This window comes from Harpia harpyja, chromosome 3 (assembly GCF_026419915.1).
Source record: "Harpia harpyja isolate bHarHar1 chromosome 3, bHarHar1 primary haplotype, whole genome shotgun sequence".
Lineage (NCBI taxonomy): Eukaryota > Metazoa > Chordata > Aves > Accipitriformes > Accipitridae > Harpia > Harpia harpyja.
In genome coordinates, this window is record NC_068942.1 from 6,495,241 (window position 1) to 6,513,972 (window position 18,732).

The following is an 18,732-nucleotide window of genomic DNA, read 5'->3' on the forward strand; positions in this document are numbered from 1 at the left end:
ATCAATCTCAACAAGTGGCATCGGCGTGGCATGCCAGAATACTTTAAGCAGAGGGCAAAACCTAAGAGAACCACTCCATCGATTCTGTTTTCCATAAAGCTTCATTCTATTTTGATAGACACATACCCATGAATATCCTTGTGGGCATTTTAAAAGCTGTAATTTCAACTCTGAGGTTTTGCAAGCTTTGTTTTGTGTGGTGTACGATATCATAAACATCCTGAATATAATTACAACTGCAATTTTGTGGGCTATATTTTTCCTCTTGGTAGCCCAAAGCCAATGTTTACAAAAACTTTTCAGCACGCTTATGTGATTTGGACTTTTTATTATTATTACAAATGTATATTATTTTATTAAAAAAATTCACACTGAAGCAAAGTCAATTCCATTTCATTACAACCAAGAATATAAAATAAATGCAATGAACTCATAGTTTAGTTTTAACAGTCATTTCAAGAGTGACATCAGGACAACTTAAAAGCAGTAAACTCAGCTCTAGAATGAGAAACAAGTATTTTGCTTTGTGGTTTTGCTAGCCCATTGGCATGGGCACTGCCAAATGTGGCCACCACAGATCTAGAGCGGCAAAGTTTTGTGGCAGCATGAGGCGCATACACAATAATTTCTAATGAAAACTACAAAAATGAAAGATGCGTGCATGAAATTATTAGAAAAAAAATAACTGAATAGAGACAGGCACACTTCCACAAATAGTAAACATGGGAAAATACAACTAGAACAATTTGAAAAGTTACTACCTTACATATATAAAAAGTTCTTTAAATTGCTGTTAAAAAGGACATGTTCTGTCCAGATTTTGTGTAATACTTTTTAGTGTCTACACAAGACAAATTTTTAAAAAAATTAAATAGTATTAATTTACTACTAAATATTTAGGAGATAACAGTGCATTAAGGACTTTTTTTTTTTTTTTTCATATAGTAATACACATCGCTCCTGTCTGGCGACATTTTTAGAAGATTACGTATGGCCTTATGTACAATACATTTATTTAATCCTAAAACAATTCTTTGCTTAATGGTGTTAAAGTACCATTCCTGAAGATTATGAAGGGGAACTAAGCTTATTACGTTTATATAAAATATTATACACATTTGAACACTTCTAGCTTCCCGCCACCCCTCCCGCTACAAATGCTCTTCCCTCCCCCTCCCCAGATACAGTGTCACAGATACAGTGCAGGACTCGCAGCTTTCCCTATATTTTTTCCTTCATTGTGCAGTTTGTGCTACATAAACTTCACCAATGCGGACGAGGCTGCTCATCCCATTCATTCCCCACGCGTTTGTCTCCTCTGAGCTACGGTGGGAAAAGCTGTACTTAGCGGCCCGCTCTCCCACCGGGCGACCAGGATGGAGAAGACAGCTCTGCCGGCATCACCCGCCTCTCTCGGTGCCGGCGTGAAACACTTTGGTGAGGGCGTAAAGGTTATGGGCAGAGACAGAGCTATGAGTATTAACGAAACTGCACAGGTAAAAAAATAACATAAAAATGACGTGGTCCTGGCTTCCCAGGACACACTACACGATTCACTTCTGAAAGCGGAGCGTTTTTCCCTCACGGGATGACCCCTGGAAAGCAAGGCGTCTTCCACTATGACTGCCGCCCAAGCCGGGCAACGTGCGTCAAGCTCCCAAGAAAAGGCAAATTATTTCACCACCAGGAAGGAACTAGAAGAGTGCGCACAGCCTATGTTTCACAGCAAATGCTTTTGCTTTTATTTGCTCTCCTCCCAGTTGTAAGTTTGAAGGCAATGGAGGAAGTCAGCTCGGCTTCGCGTGTGTGCACAAAAGCTAGATACGAGCGGCATGCCCTCATCTATCAGACCTAACCAAGGCAGAAATGCCAGTTCAGCTTAGAGAGAGGTCGTGGTAGTCGCCCTAGAAGCTGGAAGCTCACTCAATTAAAGCACCTCACGTTGCTGTGAAGTTTCACACTCTACATACAGATTAATCTACACCATGATTTTGCCTTATTGGCAAAAGAGCCCACCTTAATTAACCGTATGGCAATACGTCTCCCTGCCACCTCCTGACATTATATGAATTTTGATGATCAGCTGCAGGTCATAGTAGGGAGAAAAAATGTCAGATAACTATAATGGAAAAGACAAAAGGATTTTGAGAGAACAGAAGGGTGAAAACAACAGGAGGGGACAAAAATTACTCTGCCAAAGGTTAATTTCCAGAAATATGACATTCAAGTCACAAAAATGTAAAATAAATGTTACTTTACGGCATTGGCCAAATTTCCGTTAGCTCAAAGGTACCTCATCCTAACATCAGTAAGAGGTGAGACATTCCACTTACGGAAAGAATGTAACCCCAGACTCATTGAAATAAAATAAAGGAACAATTAAAATCTGTTCTTTCAAACAGGCCACTAGGGTATGTGTAATATGTAGCATTTCAAGGGTTACACATTGAAAGTATTCTTTGGGAGATTATTTTTCCCCAGAAATAATTTCTTCCTTCAAATTGCTTCATTTCATTTTCACCACCTTCTTAGCCATTTGATGACAAAAGCAGGTTTTAGTTGCTTTTTCAGAGAAGCTGGGTGTTGTCAAAAACCAGATGATGGTAGGTACAGCCAAAGCAAGCCAACTGCTCACAAAAGGTATGAAAACAACACAGGTTTGAGGAGGAAGAGGGCACTAAAGATGATTGGGAGATCAAATCCAGTAGGAACATGTATGTGTCTAGCTGTGATGAAAAGCATTCTCCTCAGAGCAAACAGATTACTCATCTTGCTAGGTCTGATCACAACTTCAGTGTGAATGTGTACGGGTATATACAATTTTTTTTGTACGGATGCAGGACAGAAGAGAACACACTGCAGTAAAAAAAGCCTGTAACATTAAGCATTTACATATAAACTCTTCCCACTTCACCTCTTCTCTGGACACCAGTTGTAGAAGCTTGCTGATGTTACATTGCTAGTAGCTTTCTAAATGCATTTCTCAAGGTTCTCTGCAACAAGAGCCAGCCTTATTTCTGAAGGCTGAAGGAAAAATGAAGCTGTCCCAAATTATATGTTGTGTCTCTCCAAATAACTGTGGTTGCAGAAGTTGGACAATAATCCTCTGATTATGCTTCTGAACTCTTGCTTATTTACTGGGGATTTTCTGCCAGCTACCCATCCACTTACAGTCCTTAGGCACAATCAAAACATGTTTGCTCTAGGGAAAAAAGAAACATTTCAGTGCAGTCAAGCGCATCTGGTGTAACTAATCTGGGTTAATCACAGCAATGTGAGGGACACAGAATATGCATTATAAACATGAAAAAGGAACAATTTTCAACATGCTTTTCAAACTGCACAATAATTTCTCTTAAGTATTAATTCTAACACAAAATGATTAAATGCATTTGTTTTTGCAAGTCTTAGTATTTCTGTCACCTTTATATTCAGAAAACTGACTCAGGAATGTGAAAGAAAGCTAAATTTATAGAACTCTCACATACATTAATCAGCTGCTTAACAGAAAAATAAGCCCACCATCCACATTCCTACTGAGACTTGAGGGCAGTAAGTACATTTTCCTGACTATTTTGGTGTCCAGCCTGGGAAGACATTCCATTCTTCTGTTCCAACAGATCCTGAAAGCATCTCCTTTTTATGTGACTGTCCTGGTTTCATTTAAAATAACGCTTAATTTAAAACTAGTCAGAGCATGATCACTGTGATTTCAAGAATTCAATGTGAATGAGTTAAGAAATATCAGCAATCTTCTGTTTGGCGTTCAGTCCAGTAGCATGAAGCATATTTGTCGCTGCAGAGACTTGGGTGGTTTTTTTTCTTTTTTCCTTTTTCCTTTTTAAAATTTTATTTATTTTTTAAATTTTTTATTTTTAAGTCCTTGCCTGAAAACTAGACTAATAAAAACAGAATAGTAAAATACTCTGGAACAGTAAAATTTTGCTGTTCTTGACATCCATGAGCAAAACAGTAATATCCTGTGAAAATAACATAGTGCTTTAAAAAGGTGCAATATACCTGTATAGCTAAACTGGCTTGCCTAGTATAAAACTAACTATATACAAGCTTGAAAGCCTGGGAGTTCAAGATTTTAAAACTTTAAAATCCCATCAAAGAGATTGAAAAGACAGATTTATGGCAATCACTACAGCATAAGGAAGGTGCACCAGGAATCCTTCAAAATTCCAAAGGTTAAAGAAGTTAAGTGCTGGGTTCAGATCAGAAGGGTTCATTAGAGTAACCACAATGGAGCACATGCAAGGGGAGAGAGGAAGGAAAACTTCACGAGAATCTCCTTTATGGCAATAAAGGGATGGGGGGCGGGAAGTCTTCAGTGAGTGAAGTTTTCCTTTTGTCCTTGTGAATTTTAATTCTGCATCATAGTTTGTATTTTTGGTTCTTCTCATCGTTATGAACTTCATATTGCTGGAGTCTTCTGGCTTTTAGTCTGTTCCTTTCTGAGTACAGCCTGTTAGCCCTCTCAGTACCTGTGAGACTGATGAGATTGGTGATACTGGGAGCTCTGCTGAGACGACGTGGAATAGCCCATTGTACTCTGGGACTGAGAAGATCCCTGAATGTTGCTTTGGTAACTCAGGCGTGAGCTGGAGTGCTGCAGGAAAAGAGAGTGGGATCAGGGGAATGAAAACCAGCCTGTTAGGACTATGCAGCTCAGGAAACTTTTAACCTCTCCGAAGCTCATTAAAATGTGACTGTTGGAGAAGCTGACTAAACAGTGTTACTGTTTAAGGTCCCATAAAAGAAGTAATCAATCTGACCTGCAATCAGCCTTAACACAGAACACAAAATACACAAGGTCACTGGCAGACACCTACAAGTACAGCATGTACACACCCGTTTTTTGAAGGAAAAATACACAAGACATGAGAGCAGACTCCATTTCAAAATCCAGCCGTTTCTTAAAATTATGTCTATCATTCTTGTAAGTGCTATTAATGCAAAAACAAACTGCTAAGGTCACAAACACCCTTTCTGAGATAGGTATTACTAAATGTTACAGAGAAACAATTTATTCTGTTCCTGGGAAAAAGACAACCATGACCTAAGAGTTAATCAATTTTTCTAAATGAAAAAATGTCCAGTAGGATAAAATAATGAAATTTTAGGCATCTTTCAACCTGCTGCCTTATCTACTGGAAGCAAGGACAACTGCTTAAAGATGGGCATGTGTATGTGCAATAAGCTAACATTCATTTTCCTGAATGTTTTTTTTCCCCCTCCACTGTTTGGGATGTTAGCTCAGTGGACCCCAATCTCAGCAAGCCAAATTCATGGATCATTTGTAACCTCCAGCCTGCTGAATTTGCCCTTTTATTACCATATCCATTCCCTGCCCAGAATTAATAATGAGCTGCAATAATGTAAAGCTCCAAAAAACTGCAAGCTGCAAAATCACTTTGCGTGAAAAGTACTGCTCAACGCATAGGAGACTCTCTAGCAAGGTAAACCCCACCCCAATCCACAAGAAAGGAGAGCCTACAAAAACAAACCCCAAAACTATTCGCAGTCAGCAAACAGTTTGCTTCCAGCCAAGTTAAGTACAGGGTTAGGTAGCCATTCAATAGAGTTCTGTTCACTTCCTAGTTGATGGTTCTACTTGGTTATGCCCAAGGGTCATCAGCAAGACTGTGGCCAACAGCAATCACCTGGGAAAGTGTTAAGAACCTACATTCTGATTAAATATCAGGATTATGAGTTACAGAAAGCCTCTGGAGAAGTTTGAGTTCTGAATGGAAATCCCATGGAGACAGTGGGTCTGTGAGAACACCACATCCTCCACAGACCAAGAATCGGTTCAGTGAAGGCAATATCCCAGTCAGTGGTCTTATCTAACCATTGGATCCCAACCAGGAGAGCTGTGAAAGTCTCCCGACAACTTTTCAGCTGGATGATGGAGAGCAGGAACCTAAAGGCAGCATAAACCACTTCTGCCCTTTGTTTCTGTACGTAGCTTTATACCTTTAATTTTACATAAATTGTAAAACATACTAAACCCTAAATTTATCATATTACTTTTTCTGTGTTCTGTCTAATGTAGGAATATGAAGGCTGCTTTCAAGATGAAGCACAGTGAGGCTAAACAGAGAAACATAACAGTACAATCTTGCAGACCTCTGTATCTCAATATAATATCAATGTAACTAATAGTTGTACCCACTAACTTTACTTGTTTGTAAGGGTCAGTTTGGGAGATAACAGCTCAGCACACTGGCTTTGGAATGGACATCTCCCAGCGGCACATATGCTGTTAATAACCAGATTATGCTTGGCCTGCATGGTTAGATTGTTAAGAGAGTGTCTGAAACCTGGAATTTGTCTCAAAATTCTGAAAGTTTTTGCAACTTCTAAACAGAAAAGAAAAAGAATTGTGATAAATGCTATGACTTTATAGGAACTCGTTCTGGATGAAAAGCATCAGCTCACCATGCTGAGCAAAACACCCAAGGCGACATAAGGAATGCTCAGTAAAATTCAACAAGGAATTTGCACTGTCATTTGTGGAAGTAACATATATGGAGGTTGGTGAACTACAAAAAAAATTTCAACGGAGACTTTAGATCACAAGCTCAACGAAACTCAAAAGCAAAGGGAATCTTCTTCCTACTTCTGAATAAGATATAATGGAGTAAAATTAATGCCATAAGACTACAAGAATGCATTAACTTGCTCATGCTTATTTTTGTTCCACAGAAGAGAATTTGTTTTTAACGAAGTCAGACTTGGACAAATTGCAGACATTCCTTTCCAGAACAGAAGACAGTCAGCTAGAATTTAAGGGCAGATAGCCAAACGCAAGTGTAAAAATGGATAATCAGACCATACAATTTAGTGAGTGATGTAAAGGAAACATACAGATCATCATTTTGATGTCTGTGCTTTTAAAGTTTAGAAGGAAAGAGTCATAGGAGGTAAAAAAGAAAAAAATCTAACTATCTGAAAAAAAATTATATTTAGACTGCTAGCAACTTGTAAGGGGGAAGTTTGCCAACAATTTAGAGAGCTGTGTAAGGATTCTATAATGGATATCATCAAATGCAGCACACCAGTCCTCAAAATACAGACCAAAACAGGCCAGCCATAAATACTGTGTAGTCAGACAGCTATAGTGATCTGTCCAGACCTCAAGCCTGTCTGGAACTTTTCAAAAAAGAAACTTAGTTGTCTTTACCCTTAAACTGCCCTCAATGCCTTCATGATCATTTGTAATTAAAAGAGAAAAACAGAAATGGGAGAAAAATGTCTGGCACTGAGGAATCAATTGTCTGTGGAGAAGGTCTGGAGGGCTAAGTCAAGGCAACTTCAGTGCTGGGTTTTTTAAAAGCTACTTATTTTAAGTTTAAAGCAGCCTGAAAAGACCATTCTCCAAGGTGGTATCCTCTCGAAGGCTAGTAGCAGACAGAATCCCTAACATCTTTTAGAATCTACCTTTAATACCTACGTTTTTCTTATTCTGCTTTCAACTCATTACTGTCCCAGCAAGTATAAACTCACAAGTATTGAAGATCCTGGTTAGTTCAATGTTTTCTACATTCAGTGTAAGTCAATTTTTCAGTGGAAAATATAATTCTAGTAAGCAAAGACAAGTATGCAAATCCAAAAATAATTCAGTGATACTGCTTTTACTTATGAATGCTACTATACTGGAAAACATGAGATCTGTTCAACTTTGGTCACATTAGAAACAACGCGTGTCTTTGTGCCCTACTTCAGCATGAATCATGCCGATGAACCAAAACAACATTCCTGTGCTAACATGCATTTTTTCTTTAACATTAGAAGTAGTCTTAGCAAGATACTAGAATAAACTACAGAACTGCTCCACACACACGATGATATGAGACAAAATGAAGCAGGAATCAAATGAGAGAACCTGGTTCTAACTTTGCTTCTGCTTCTCAGGACCTTCTCAGATCTGCTTCTCACACAGGATTTAATATTGCCAAGAGCCAAGTATCCTGAACTCAATCCAACGCAGCATTTACATGCATGAAATAGTTCCACTGGCTTCAGTAAGATTACTCTCAAGCATAAAGTTAAGCATATATTTAAGTGCTTTCCTGGAGTAGACTAGTCCTCAACACTTTACAGGGTGCAGCAGATATGACTCGTACTGGTATTCTATTGAAAATTACTAACCAGAGAACAAACCCTTTTTACTTTAAACCTTCAAACCCACATTTTTATCCAATATATCATAGCACGCCTGCTCAGGTTCCATGAGAAATTCATTAAAACACGACTTGTTCTTGCAGTGGGAAAGGGGGAAAACGACATTTTGGCCCTACAGTATCAGAAGCAGCAAAAATTCAAGTGGTACCTGATAATCTGAAGGCATGACAGGCCCGCCTGAGTTAGCGCCTGAAGGCCCTATGCGTGGTTTCTTGTTCGGAGGCACCTGGTTGAGGCTGGAGTCCTGGCTGTGCTGGAGCCCTGTGCCCGTGCCCCCTCCTCCCGCGCCAGCACCCCCGGCCGTCCCGTTGGTCTGGGTGCTGTTCTGCTGCTGCGGCTGCGGCTGCTGCGGCGCTGCCTGCGGCTGCTGCTGAGGTGCTGTTTGCTGCTGATGTTGATTCTGCTGCTGTTGATTCTAGGGGAAGAAGCGACACGACACGGTCACTTGCTCTGAACTGGTTTGTGAGCTTTACGGAGTTGCCAACCCCGGCGTCAGCGTGCCTGTGGAGGTGGCGGCAGGCCCGCCTGCTCGATGGGAAAACGCAGCCAGGCTGCGTGTTGGGAGAAACGCGTCCTTGGTACACTCTTGCACACTTTGTGGGGGTATCCCGTTTGTGGTCATTTTGGTTTTTTAACAGAGCAAGCTAGACTAAAACTGGAAGGACAGTCTAGTGCCTCCTACAGCTAGCCAAGTGCTCAGAGGGGAGGATGGAAGGAACCATTTATAAAGCAGTAATCGCCTAATGAACCGAATCAAAACTCCCAAAATTTCCCTAGTGCTCAGTGGCAGACGTGGTGAACCACAGTAAATTACTTTAAGTGCTTCAACAGCCTTGTTCACTCAGAATCAAAACCACTTTTCAAACTTTCACAAATGACACGTTACAATAACCCGAAGGAGGTTGGCAGCATTAATGCCAGAAAGGTAAGCAAATTGAGACCAGAGAGATGATATAATGTCTTCCAGGTTGCGATGAAATTCTGCGGCAGAAACAGAAACAGGTTTCATTACTGTTTTGCTCTCCTGTGCTTTTAAGTACCCTGTAAAGAGTAGTATACTGGGAATATAGTCCAGCACAGTGCGCTAGGTATAGGGTCAGAAAATCTTACTGAAACAGCAGAAAAGTGAAAATTGAACAGACACAAATAGTTGAAGACAAAAGAGGAGGAAACAGCTGAAGGAAGAATCTGGCAAGGGAAGGAGAAGCCTAGCAAAGAAAGAGAAGCCAGACAATTAAGATGACTCTGGGACCTAGCAGGAAGAGAGACAAAGAGAAAAAGTGTCACGAAAGGGAGAAAAAAAGTTAAGAAGGGGAACACGAGCAAAAGACATTGTACTCTTCTGGCTTCAGAGGGCTACACACTAAAAAGAGTATCAGGGAACTGGAGGGAAGGCTAGAAAACCAGCAGAGTGCAACTCTGCCCTCCATGGTTAGACAGTTACAAGGAAAGACCACCCATTTGTCTGCTTTCCAGCACTGGGGATGGCTCCTCCATCAGAGCACTAAAGCACCTAAGAGAATTACAAAGAAAAGCAATTTCGGTAGATACGTCACTTGTTCATCATGGAAAAAACCTACAATTGTCATGGCTTGAATTAAAAAGCCTTACTACCCTCCCCCCCAGTATGCTGTATGGAACATCTCAGGATAGTCTTTTTTTCCTAGAATATTTGCTTATATAATTATCAAAGCTTTAGTATGGCAGCCTTTTATAAAAACCTCACTTAAACAGTTTCTCAGAAATCATGACAACCAGTTGCCACTAGCAGAAAATTCTTGATGCCCCCAATCACCAAAAGGCATTTAGTTACCTCAGATAAGTGACATAAAAGATCTGTATCTATGCCATTCATCACAACGGTCTCCCAAGATACATTCAGATGAAATTTGCAATGATGTATTCATTTAATATTGCAAAGAAGCCTTGTGTCTTCAAGGACTTAGAGGTGGCTTGCATTTCCATTTCACATTTAGCAAAACCAATAATGCATCCTCCTGCTTGTAGTCCTCAAATCCCATCTCAGTCAGATTCTGTTTCCCAGGAGATTAAAACTTCAATAACTTTAAAAGTTAATCAAGCTAGCTTGTAAAAAAAAAAAAAAAAAAAAAAAAAAAAGAGTTGTTAAGAAGCAATTTATCTTTTCAATAATGGTTTGTGCTTCACTTATACAAACAAACACCAATAATTAAGGTGGTATTTGTGCTAGCATTCCAAAATTTGTGTTTTCATAGGGGTGTTTGGATGCAAGTGAGGTGGTTGCTACTGTGAGAGCTGAAAAACTGCAATTTTGTTATATATAAACAAATATTGCAGGAACTCTCACAATTAAAGACAACATTACCTACAGTTTGTTGTAGGTCCCACGTTTCGCACTTTGGATATTAGCACAAAATTCACCTCATTAGTCTGAGCTTGCTCTTCTGTGCAGCTACTACTGCTACTGCCTGGGTAGAGACTGAGGTCTACTCCGTCAGACTCCAGCTGGGGTCTAGCTGCACCACCTTAGTGCACAAAACCAGCTTACACCAGCAAAAACATTGTCCTCGTGTCAGTCTAGTTCATGGTGGTTCCTAAATGAATAAACTTGTAAGCGGTCTACAGTTAGCAACATATTACCAAGTGTCACCTCAGGCACAAATTACCAAAAGGAAATTCCAGTCCTACCTAGGAGTGAACCCAGCAGAAACTTGCCTAACGGAATCTGAATGAGAGAAGAAACTTCTCACTTTGTTTTACAAACACTCATTCTAGCTTTGCTGACTAACGATTAACCATTTTGAAGAATGGATGCTTATGTTAAAGGTTATTCAATTCAGATGCGAGTTCCAAATAAACAAACAGAGAACTCCTCTAGGTTTCCAAAGGACTATACAGATATTTATGGTTTTAAAAACAAACCAGAAACTAACACAATGAAAAAAAAATCCTTTCATTTGCAACAACATCATAAAGAAACAAAACATGGCACAGATCCAGCTTTCAGAATATCTTTTACCTTCACATTTTCTACACTGTGGGAACACATTCAATGAGTAATGTGTGACTTATATTACCTAAATCGTCTGAAAAAAGTTTAATTTGAAGTGTGCATAAATACATGACTGTCCCCAACAATCTCAAAGACCATTTATACAATGGCTCTTTTGAATAGAAATATGCCATTGTCTCCCCCGCAACACTCCCAGGAAACAGACAGATATTTACTTTTAAATACACTGACGTAACAAAAGCCAGAGTAATTTTAATTCATAAGGTTTGTTCTTGGTTTTGAAGCTGTGAGAGTTGAAGCAAAGCTAGTAACCAAATTACAGTCAAATCAGTATCATGACTTTCATTGTATTTTTGCCTAGGTGCCTGTTTCCTCTTTTTGAAAAAACTGTCTGGACACAAAAATCCAGAATGTTACTACTTGTTCTCAGTACAGAAGAATCTACAATATCTGTTCTGAAAACAAAATTTGCTGTCTGAAATGTATTGATAGGCATACTTTCAAACTCTGCTAGTTTCTCATGCTACGCAGAAAATCTGAAAACAGAAGATGCACGTAGTCAAATCGTTTCTCCAAAAGATTAACAGTCCTTCTCATGTAGTCCTCACATAATTACAGTACAAGGCTGTTTTCTTCACATTTTGCTAACTATACATTACCGTTGGTGTCTCACTGTACACTTTTAAGTGAAAATAACTTATACACTAAAATACACTATAGTACCATTGTCCAGCCTTCACAGCATGATGGGACAATCACTGCTGTCATGTAGCACAGCTGAGCTATACACACAAAGCGCGTCAGATTATGTTGCAAACACACCAAAATTTACTATGCACGCAAACAAATTCTTGCCCGTGTCTATGGGGCTACAGGAAAGAGAGTACTCGGAGCAGATTGTCGCTACCAAAACAGTTCCCGCTCCTTATTACTCCTTTGCCTGAGGGCCCTTAAAACATGATCAGGAAACTGTGTGCAGATGGATTAAATGTTCTGATGTAGTGCCAGAAGCAGGCTGCCACTATTTATTTGAGACCCCAACAGCCATCTACTTTCAAACGGCTGGATGTATGCCAGTCATACAATGGAAATGCCATTCTTCTCATGTGATCACAATGTATTTTCATCATGCGATGCAGGAGGAGGTAGCAAGGTCCTCTTGGAATGACGGCAGCTGAAAGTAGGCTACTGCTGACAGAACAACCCATCCAGCTCATTCCCCACAGGTCAGGGCAAACCATGCTGGTGATACTGCCTGAGACACCCCAAAGTCATCTGATACTTTTAATCTGTCTGGGAAGCAGTTTTAAGAGAGCCTTGCCTGGAAAACACATTTTTGGTTAACTCTTCATGTTTCATTAGTTTTCATTTGGTAGCACCATGACTCTTTCTTATTGCATACTTAAAAAAAAAAAAATAAAAAAAAAAAAAAAGAGTTTATTATACCTTATCCCCTTTCTCTTCAGGTTCATCTTCATTGAGGAATTCTCTTTTAGGATATGGAATCTGACAGCCAGCAAATACACTGAAACACAGTAAACACTCCACAAATATGTACATACAACATACAGTTACTTAATGCTATATTAAAAACAAGTGAATATAACGCAATTTAATTTCTTGTATTTCATGAGTCCTGTTTCCATAAGTGACTGGCACTGTGAGCACCCACGACAGCAGCAGATACCAGCAGCTAGGTGTTGATCACAATGTCAGATCTCTCTGCTGTTGGCATGAGGCCATCATTTAGAAATCATGGCATGGTTGAGCACGCCTGAATGCCAGAACGACCACTTGTTGATCCAGATGAACAAATGAACATTTTGCCAAATGGCAAAATGAACAAACCCAGTGTCAGAGGTTCCACAACACCTAATTGGAACATGCATGGCTTACCAAATAAAGGGCCTGATCCAAAGAGTATTAATGTCTTATCAGCCCACCTTGGCTTACAGTGGGCTTAAATATATTTGCCAATCACAACTGCAGAGTTACTTTCAATTAGCTTCTCAGGTCTTGTCTAGAGAAAAAAAGATATCTTTTAAATTCAGCTGCTTAATGGGATTTGGAATATTCCTTAATGTTTATGGCAGAGACTTTAGCATAATGTTATTCTGTAATCCATGGGGAGCTATAGCTCTGCATAGGATAGTATCAGATAAACACTAAATAGAAAATTACTGGTAGATCTTGACCAGTATCAATTTTAGATTGCTGTGCCAGCATTCAAAATACAATCAACGTGACATGATTTTTTAAAGCGTGTAAGCAGTTCCTAATCTAGCTGCTATGTAGTGTCTGTCTTATCCAAACAGAAAAAGAAAAAAAACCCAAGTAGTCTCAACTAGAGTCCTTTTGCACTCCAGTGGCTGTTCTCTCCTTTTAGTGTTGCCTGCTAGCTGAAGAAGCAGTGAAAGCAAAGGTAGAAGTCTCCCTGCATCCAGCTCCTACAGATCATAATGCTATGAACCACCATGAAAAAAAAAAAATTGGGAAGAGAAACTGGAAGAGGAAAGTCTGCCAGTAGGAATGGAATATACCATTTGAATTTTTCCTGACAATAAAATATATAGAGATATAAAATCTATACTCTCAAGCCTTCTGAACAAGGGACCTGGGGGATTTTAGGCAGTGATCAATCTCTTCACTTTTTTTCTCCTCATACTGTTACCCTGTGCAAGAGGGCACGGGAAGGGGCTGTAGGTCAGAGAATTGTCCTGGTCCTAGGGAGAGGCACAATGAAACCAGGCAGAGGAGAACAGGGCTCTGTGAGGCTGTGTAAAGCAGAACACAACAGGGCACAGATTAATTCTCTAAATACTGCAATAGTATTGTCACACTAGCTTTGGTAGTATGTTCAGAATTACAACACTAGTCTGGTACTGGGATATTGTCCACGACCACTCAGTTTTGGCACCAGTAGATACAGACACTTCACTACTGCACTAATAGTTTCTATTGAGCATGCCTGAGTTACTACTTCTTGTGGATATAGGTGGATATCTGTGAATTTTTCAGCTGTCGTCTCATTTCAGGGATTAGCATTTAGCAGAAAGAAGACACCCCTGAAGAGCACAGAGGAGGGAATACGTACTCTGATGTAGGCAGAGGATCCTCTTGAAAGTAGGGGTCCTGCAAAGCCTGCTCTGAGGTAATTCTCTTTGTAGGGTCCATAGTAAGAAGCTTCTGAAGCTGCAAAGCATAACATTAAAAATAGCAAAAAGCTTATCAAACTATCATTTTTCAAACTATGACTTGTATGTCTTGGATTGTGGAATGTTAAATTATTTGTGGCTTGTCCAGACAAGCCTAAGTTAGCATTCCTTGTTCAGTGAAGTTCCCAAGAACTAGAATGCGCATCCGTCAAAGCACTATGGCTGTGAAGTACTTCTCATGTAAGAAATAGTTAAGTGTATCAGGCAATATTAATTGCTAAGGCTGAACCACTGTGCTAAAGCAACACTAAATTCAGCTATTACAGGTTCATAAAGCATCATTTCTAAATAATGGTGTTTTGTTGTAGCACATGTATAGCTTTTATACTGTTCTGTACTGCTGATACAACAGGAAAAAAGTGTCAGAAGAGACTGAACATGACCAGGACTCTCCATATCACTTTAGGGATGGAAACAATAAATCTTCATTTCTCGTACTGGTGATATCCCAGAGTCAGAGCACTCTGCCACTCACACAGCTCCCAATCCCACTCTAATTGGTATTGAAATGAGAAAGAGGAGGAGCAGACCCTGCCTAGTAACCTTTCTTCCTTGCTAGGAGGAAAGCAATAATAAAATTATTAGCTAGAATGCTATTGACTGCAGCAGGCTATAAATGAGGATTACAATATATTAGTATTATAAACTGGGAATTATAGCATAACATACCATTTAAAATAGTTACTTATCACATTCTGATAAACTCACAGTAGGAAATTTGGGTGCTCAAATGACATCATACAGTATCCTGCTCTCACACAATACCCTCTTAATTCAAGTTAACAGTGAAAATAAAATTCCTTCTGCAAAGAGCATCTTAGCTCAAACTCTATCTTGCAGGCCACCAACAAAAATTCCCTGGATATTCAGCACAAGAATGTGACTTTGGCATGCCTGTTTGGGGCTTTTTGTTCCAATAAATAAAAAATGTGATATACAATTCTATATTCTATATATATGGTACAGTAAACAGCCTCAGTAAAAGCACTCCTCCTCAACAAAGATGATTCCCTGTTATTTCCTTTCTCAGTAGTTGTAGTTAACCCTACTTTGTAGATGAGGTCTTAAAAAATTCTCTGTACTTTTGCCACTTTCTTCCCACCTCTCCTTATTCCCTTACTTTATGGGCCATGGACCTCAACAGACTGACAGCACAACAAAGAGCCATTTGGCCTGTCTGTCCACCTATCAATTCATTTGCAACCAGCTCCTGAACTGATTCCTGATGCTTGTCCAGAAATACACCTCAAGACGGTCCTGCATTTCTCACACCTGGAGAGTTTGCAAGGCACACTTATTTACTGTGTTTTATGTTGTCAGATAACCCTTAACCCTATGTTTCCTGAGTATCTTAACAAATTCAACTTCTAATGTGCTGTTGGCTCTCTACACAGTGACCTCACATGATACAATAAATATAGACAAGAGTTTTGGTATTCAGATCCTCCAGATGATTCCAATGTGTACCCAGTAAGTTGAGTTTAAGAAATTTTAATTATTTTTTCTTGAAGTCTCACACTTCTTATGTGAATGCTTCCCTTCCACCCACTTGGGACCAACCTATTTTGCTTCCACAGCTATTTGTGTCATCATCCAGCAGCTACTAACAAGTCAAAGAGCAATCTTTGCCAGGACCTAGAGAGGACTGCTACGCCAAATATATAACTACTGATGAAAACAGACCACTAGAACTCAAGCTGCACTTACAGCCTCACTACTGAGACTCCCTGTTCACAGCACTAGCAAAGTCACTTTGAACTTCATTCCTAAATTTAGACAGCACTAAGTCATCCAGAAATAATGCTGTATTAGACAGAGCAACCCTGTATTCACCTACAATGAATGACTCAATTAGGTAACCAGCAAATACATGTTTAGGGTTATTGTTTGGAATCACCCACAGAACAGAGGTAGACTATTATCAGAGGGAAGAAAACGGAAAAAAAAATACTACAAGAAATAATTAAATTTCTCCTTTCCCCTTCCCTTTCTTCACAAAACTCTTTAGCTCTTAGGAGCTCTTCGGCTCTCTGAAACAACACGGAATCAAGGGACATATAACACTCACTATCATATTCGCACAGCAGACCTAAGGGTAAGGCTAGGTATACAAGTGTCTTGCAGATCATAACTAGATAAGACCTTCAGCAGTTTAAGCACACCCTCAGCATGAATGTATATGAAGAAAACACATCTCAAAAATGGCCAGTTAGTGATAAATAGCTTTAACGTCAGTCTTCATTAGAATGAGACAGAAGAACAGACATGGATATTGCCATTAAAAGTGCATTTCACTCCTATCATCACAGTAATTTTCAAGTTGTACCTACCAAAAGAAAAACTTTGCTGTCAGGCTTGACTTTGTGTTTCTCCATGTATTTTATGAGGCTACTATTGGCATATCTGAAAAATACAGTTAAAGACAGACATTTCTGAAATAATACAGCATTAAGAACATGGAACTGTACCAAGTGATCACAAAAACATTTACCAGCCCTTAAAAGGTAAACTGTAAAAAGAACTGCTATAAGAAAACATGTTAGATATTTATCTAGCAGTGGCACACAAATTGTGCTTTTCACTAACAGGAGTAGTATCAACTGTGTACAGATATTTCCACGGAACATGCAACTTTTACAGTGTATGGATAAGCTGTTGACATGGACATATGACAGAGAAACTCAACTTGAAGTTTACACTCTAGTTTTCTAAAGCAACTCTGCCACAGAAAGTATACAGCAGTTTATAACAGCACAACAGCTAAGCTATTAACTTGCTTCCAGTTGCAATTTGGCAGAGCAGTCAGTTTACCATTCTGTCTCCCTGACCCCAACCTGCAGCAAGCCATACAGTCCTTATAGTTCCCAAGCTCAAAAATGCCCCAAATATGGATGACCTGTGCCTTGCCTTTAATCTACAAATCCAGAGGTTATCTATAGCCATGTTCAAAAGAAAGAAGCTTCGTGCACAGATAAGCTTAGTATCTTGTCTAAAGCCAGCATAATGAATCCAGGCCAGAGCTGGAAACAGAATCCAAAACTCCTGAATCCATGTCCTCTGCCTTACAACAGAGTCTGTGTTGCTCCTTACACCCTCTGATCTATCACCACCACTTGACTAATTCAGCCAAAGGACCAGAAAACACTAGAAGTGAAAAATTCTCAGATCTTAGATAGGCTTTGCATCATAACCTATTGAACACATTACCTTCCATAGAAATTTCTGTCCACTACTTTACTGTCTCCACATATCTGCTGGTCAAAAGGACCAGGGAGGTGCTTCCCTATTCTTTCTCACACAAAATGAATGAAGTCATCTTAAATAGCTAATACAAGTGGTTTAAGCAAGCTCATTTGTCTGTGCCTGCCATAGATTAAATGGCAGTTATGACGACCCCTTCCAGAGAAATGAGGAGGCCACTTAGTTGATGCTTTTACCAGGCAGCTAAGGGAGAGAACACCATTCAAGCAAAACCGCTAATTCAAACAGGACAGCTGTCATAGCATTAGAACCCGAACACGCCAAAATCCCCTCCTCAAAAAGTCAGAGGATAGGAGCCAATTTCTGCCTATCTGTTACATTCACTGAACTGTTGTTGTGTTACCATCACTTACGTTGTTCTCCTAAAATCTTTCTGAAGAGTTGGATATTCTGGCATCTTCCTTATGTCTTCCCAATCTTTATCTTTGGTGGGGGGGAAAAAGGAGAAGCATTTACAATTCTGAAAGTGTAGGTTAAGTAATACACAAGAAGAAATAACTAAAGCAGTTGTTTGACTTTCTGCTTGTTGGCCAGTGCTATTGTTCCATAATTGTCAGCATTTCCAAATCCATCAAACTGACAGCTTCTTTGTACCTATACAATCAACTAGTCATTTCCTTTAGGAAAAAAATCAACTCAGTAGCAGTAGATCTGACGCTTTAATGAAAATAAATTACCTGCAGGGAATCCCATTACACTGAAAATGCGATCTAGCTGATCGTGATGAAAAGGGTTACTTGTTTTGATGTCCTCCTGGCGACAGTGAAATATAGGTTCCGAAGTCAATAGTTCAGCAAATATGCAACCAATTGCCCAAATATCTAGGAAAGAAAGAATAATTCATGCAAATTTACTGTACTTCATCACTCCGGTTTTTGTTTCTGCACGATTTCTCAACAAGCTGTATAACCACAGTAGGATAAAATGCCTCACAGTATAATTACAAACAGTACTTTAAAAATAATGCATTAATATAATACTTAAAAGAAGGTAAAATCTGGAGATACAGGTTTTTTCAATCAGAATTAGAGTCTCCAAATTCTGTTTCAAGTTGTACACTGGCAGTCCAGC

The 18,732-nt window shown here is 39.4% G+C and overlaps 1 protein-coding gene across 4 annotated transcripts in view; it reads right to left on the reverse strand.

The window, feature by feature from the left end:
* Window positions 1–303: 303 nt before the first annotated feature.
* CDK19 (cyclin dependent kinase 19) overlaps window positions 304–18,732 on the reverse strand; it is a 128,903-nt gene continuing 110,474 nt past the window's right edge. For 3 of the 4 annotated variants that reach the window (XM_052781266.1, XM_052781267.1, XM_052781268.1), the window contains 7 exons: window positions 18,339–18,482; window positions 18,015–18,084; window positions 16,731–16,803; window positions 14,280–14,377; window positions 12,632–12,710; window positions 8,342–8,608; window positions 304–4,615 (listed from right to left, as the gene is read on the reverse strand). In XM_052781266.1, the coding sequence (XP_052637226.1) occupies window positions 4,484–4,615; window positions 8,342–8,608; window positions 12,632–12,710; window positions 14,280–14,377; window positions 16,731–16,803; window positions 18,015–18,084; window positions 18,339–18,482 (863 nt within the window). In that variant the 3' untranslated portion in view covers window positions 304–4,483. Of the gene's footprint in view, window positions 4,616–8,341; window positions 8,609–12,631; window positions 12,728–14,279; window positions 14,378–16,730; window positions 16,804–18,014; window positions 18,085–18,338; window positions 18,483–18,732 lie in introns of all 4 variants that reach the window. The other variant, XR_008234272.1, reaches the window with a different exon arrangement.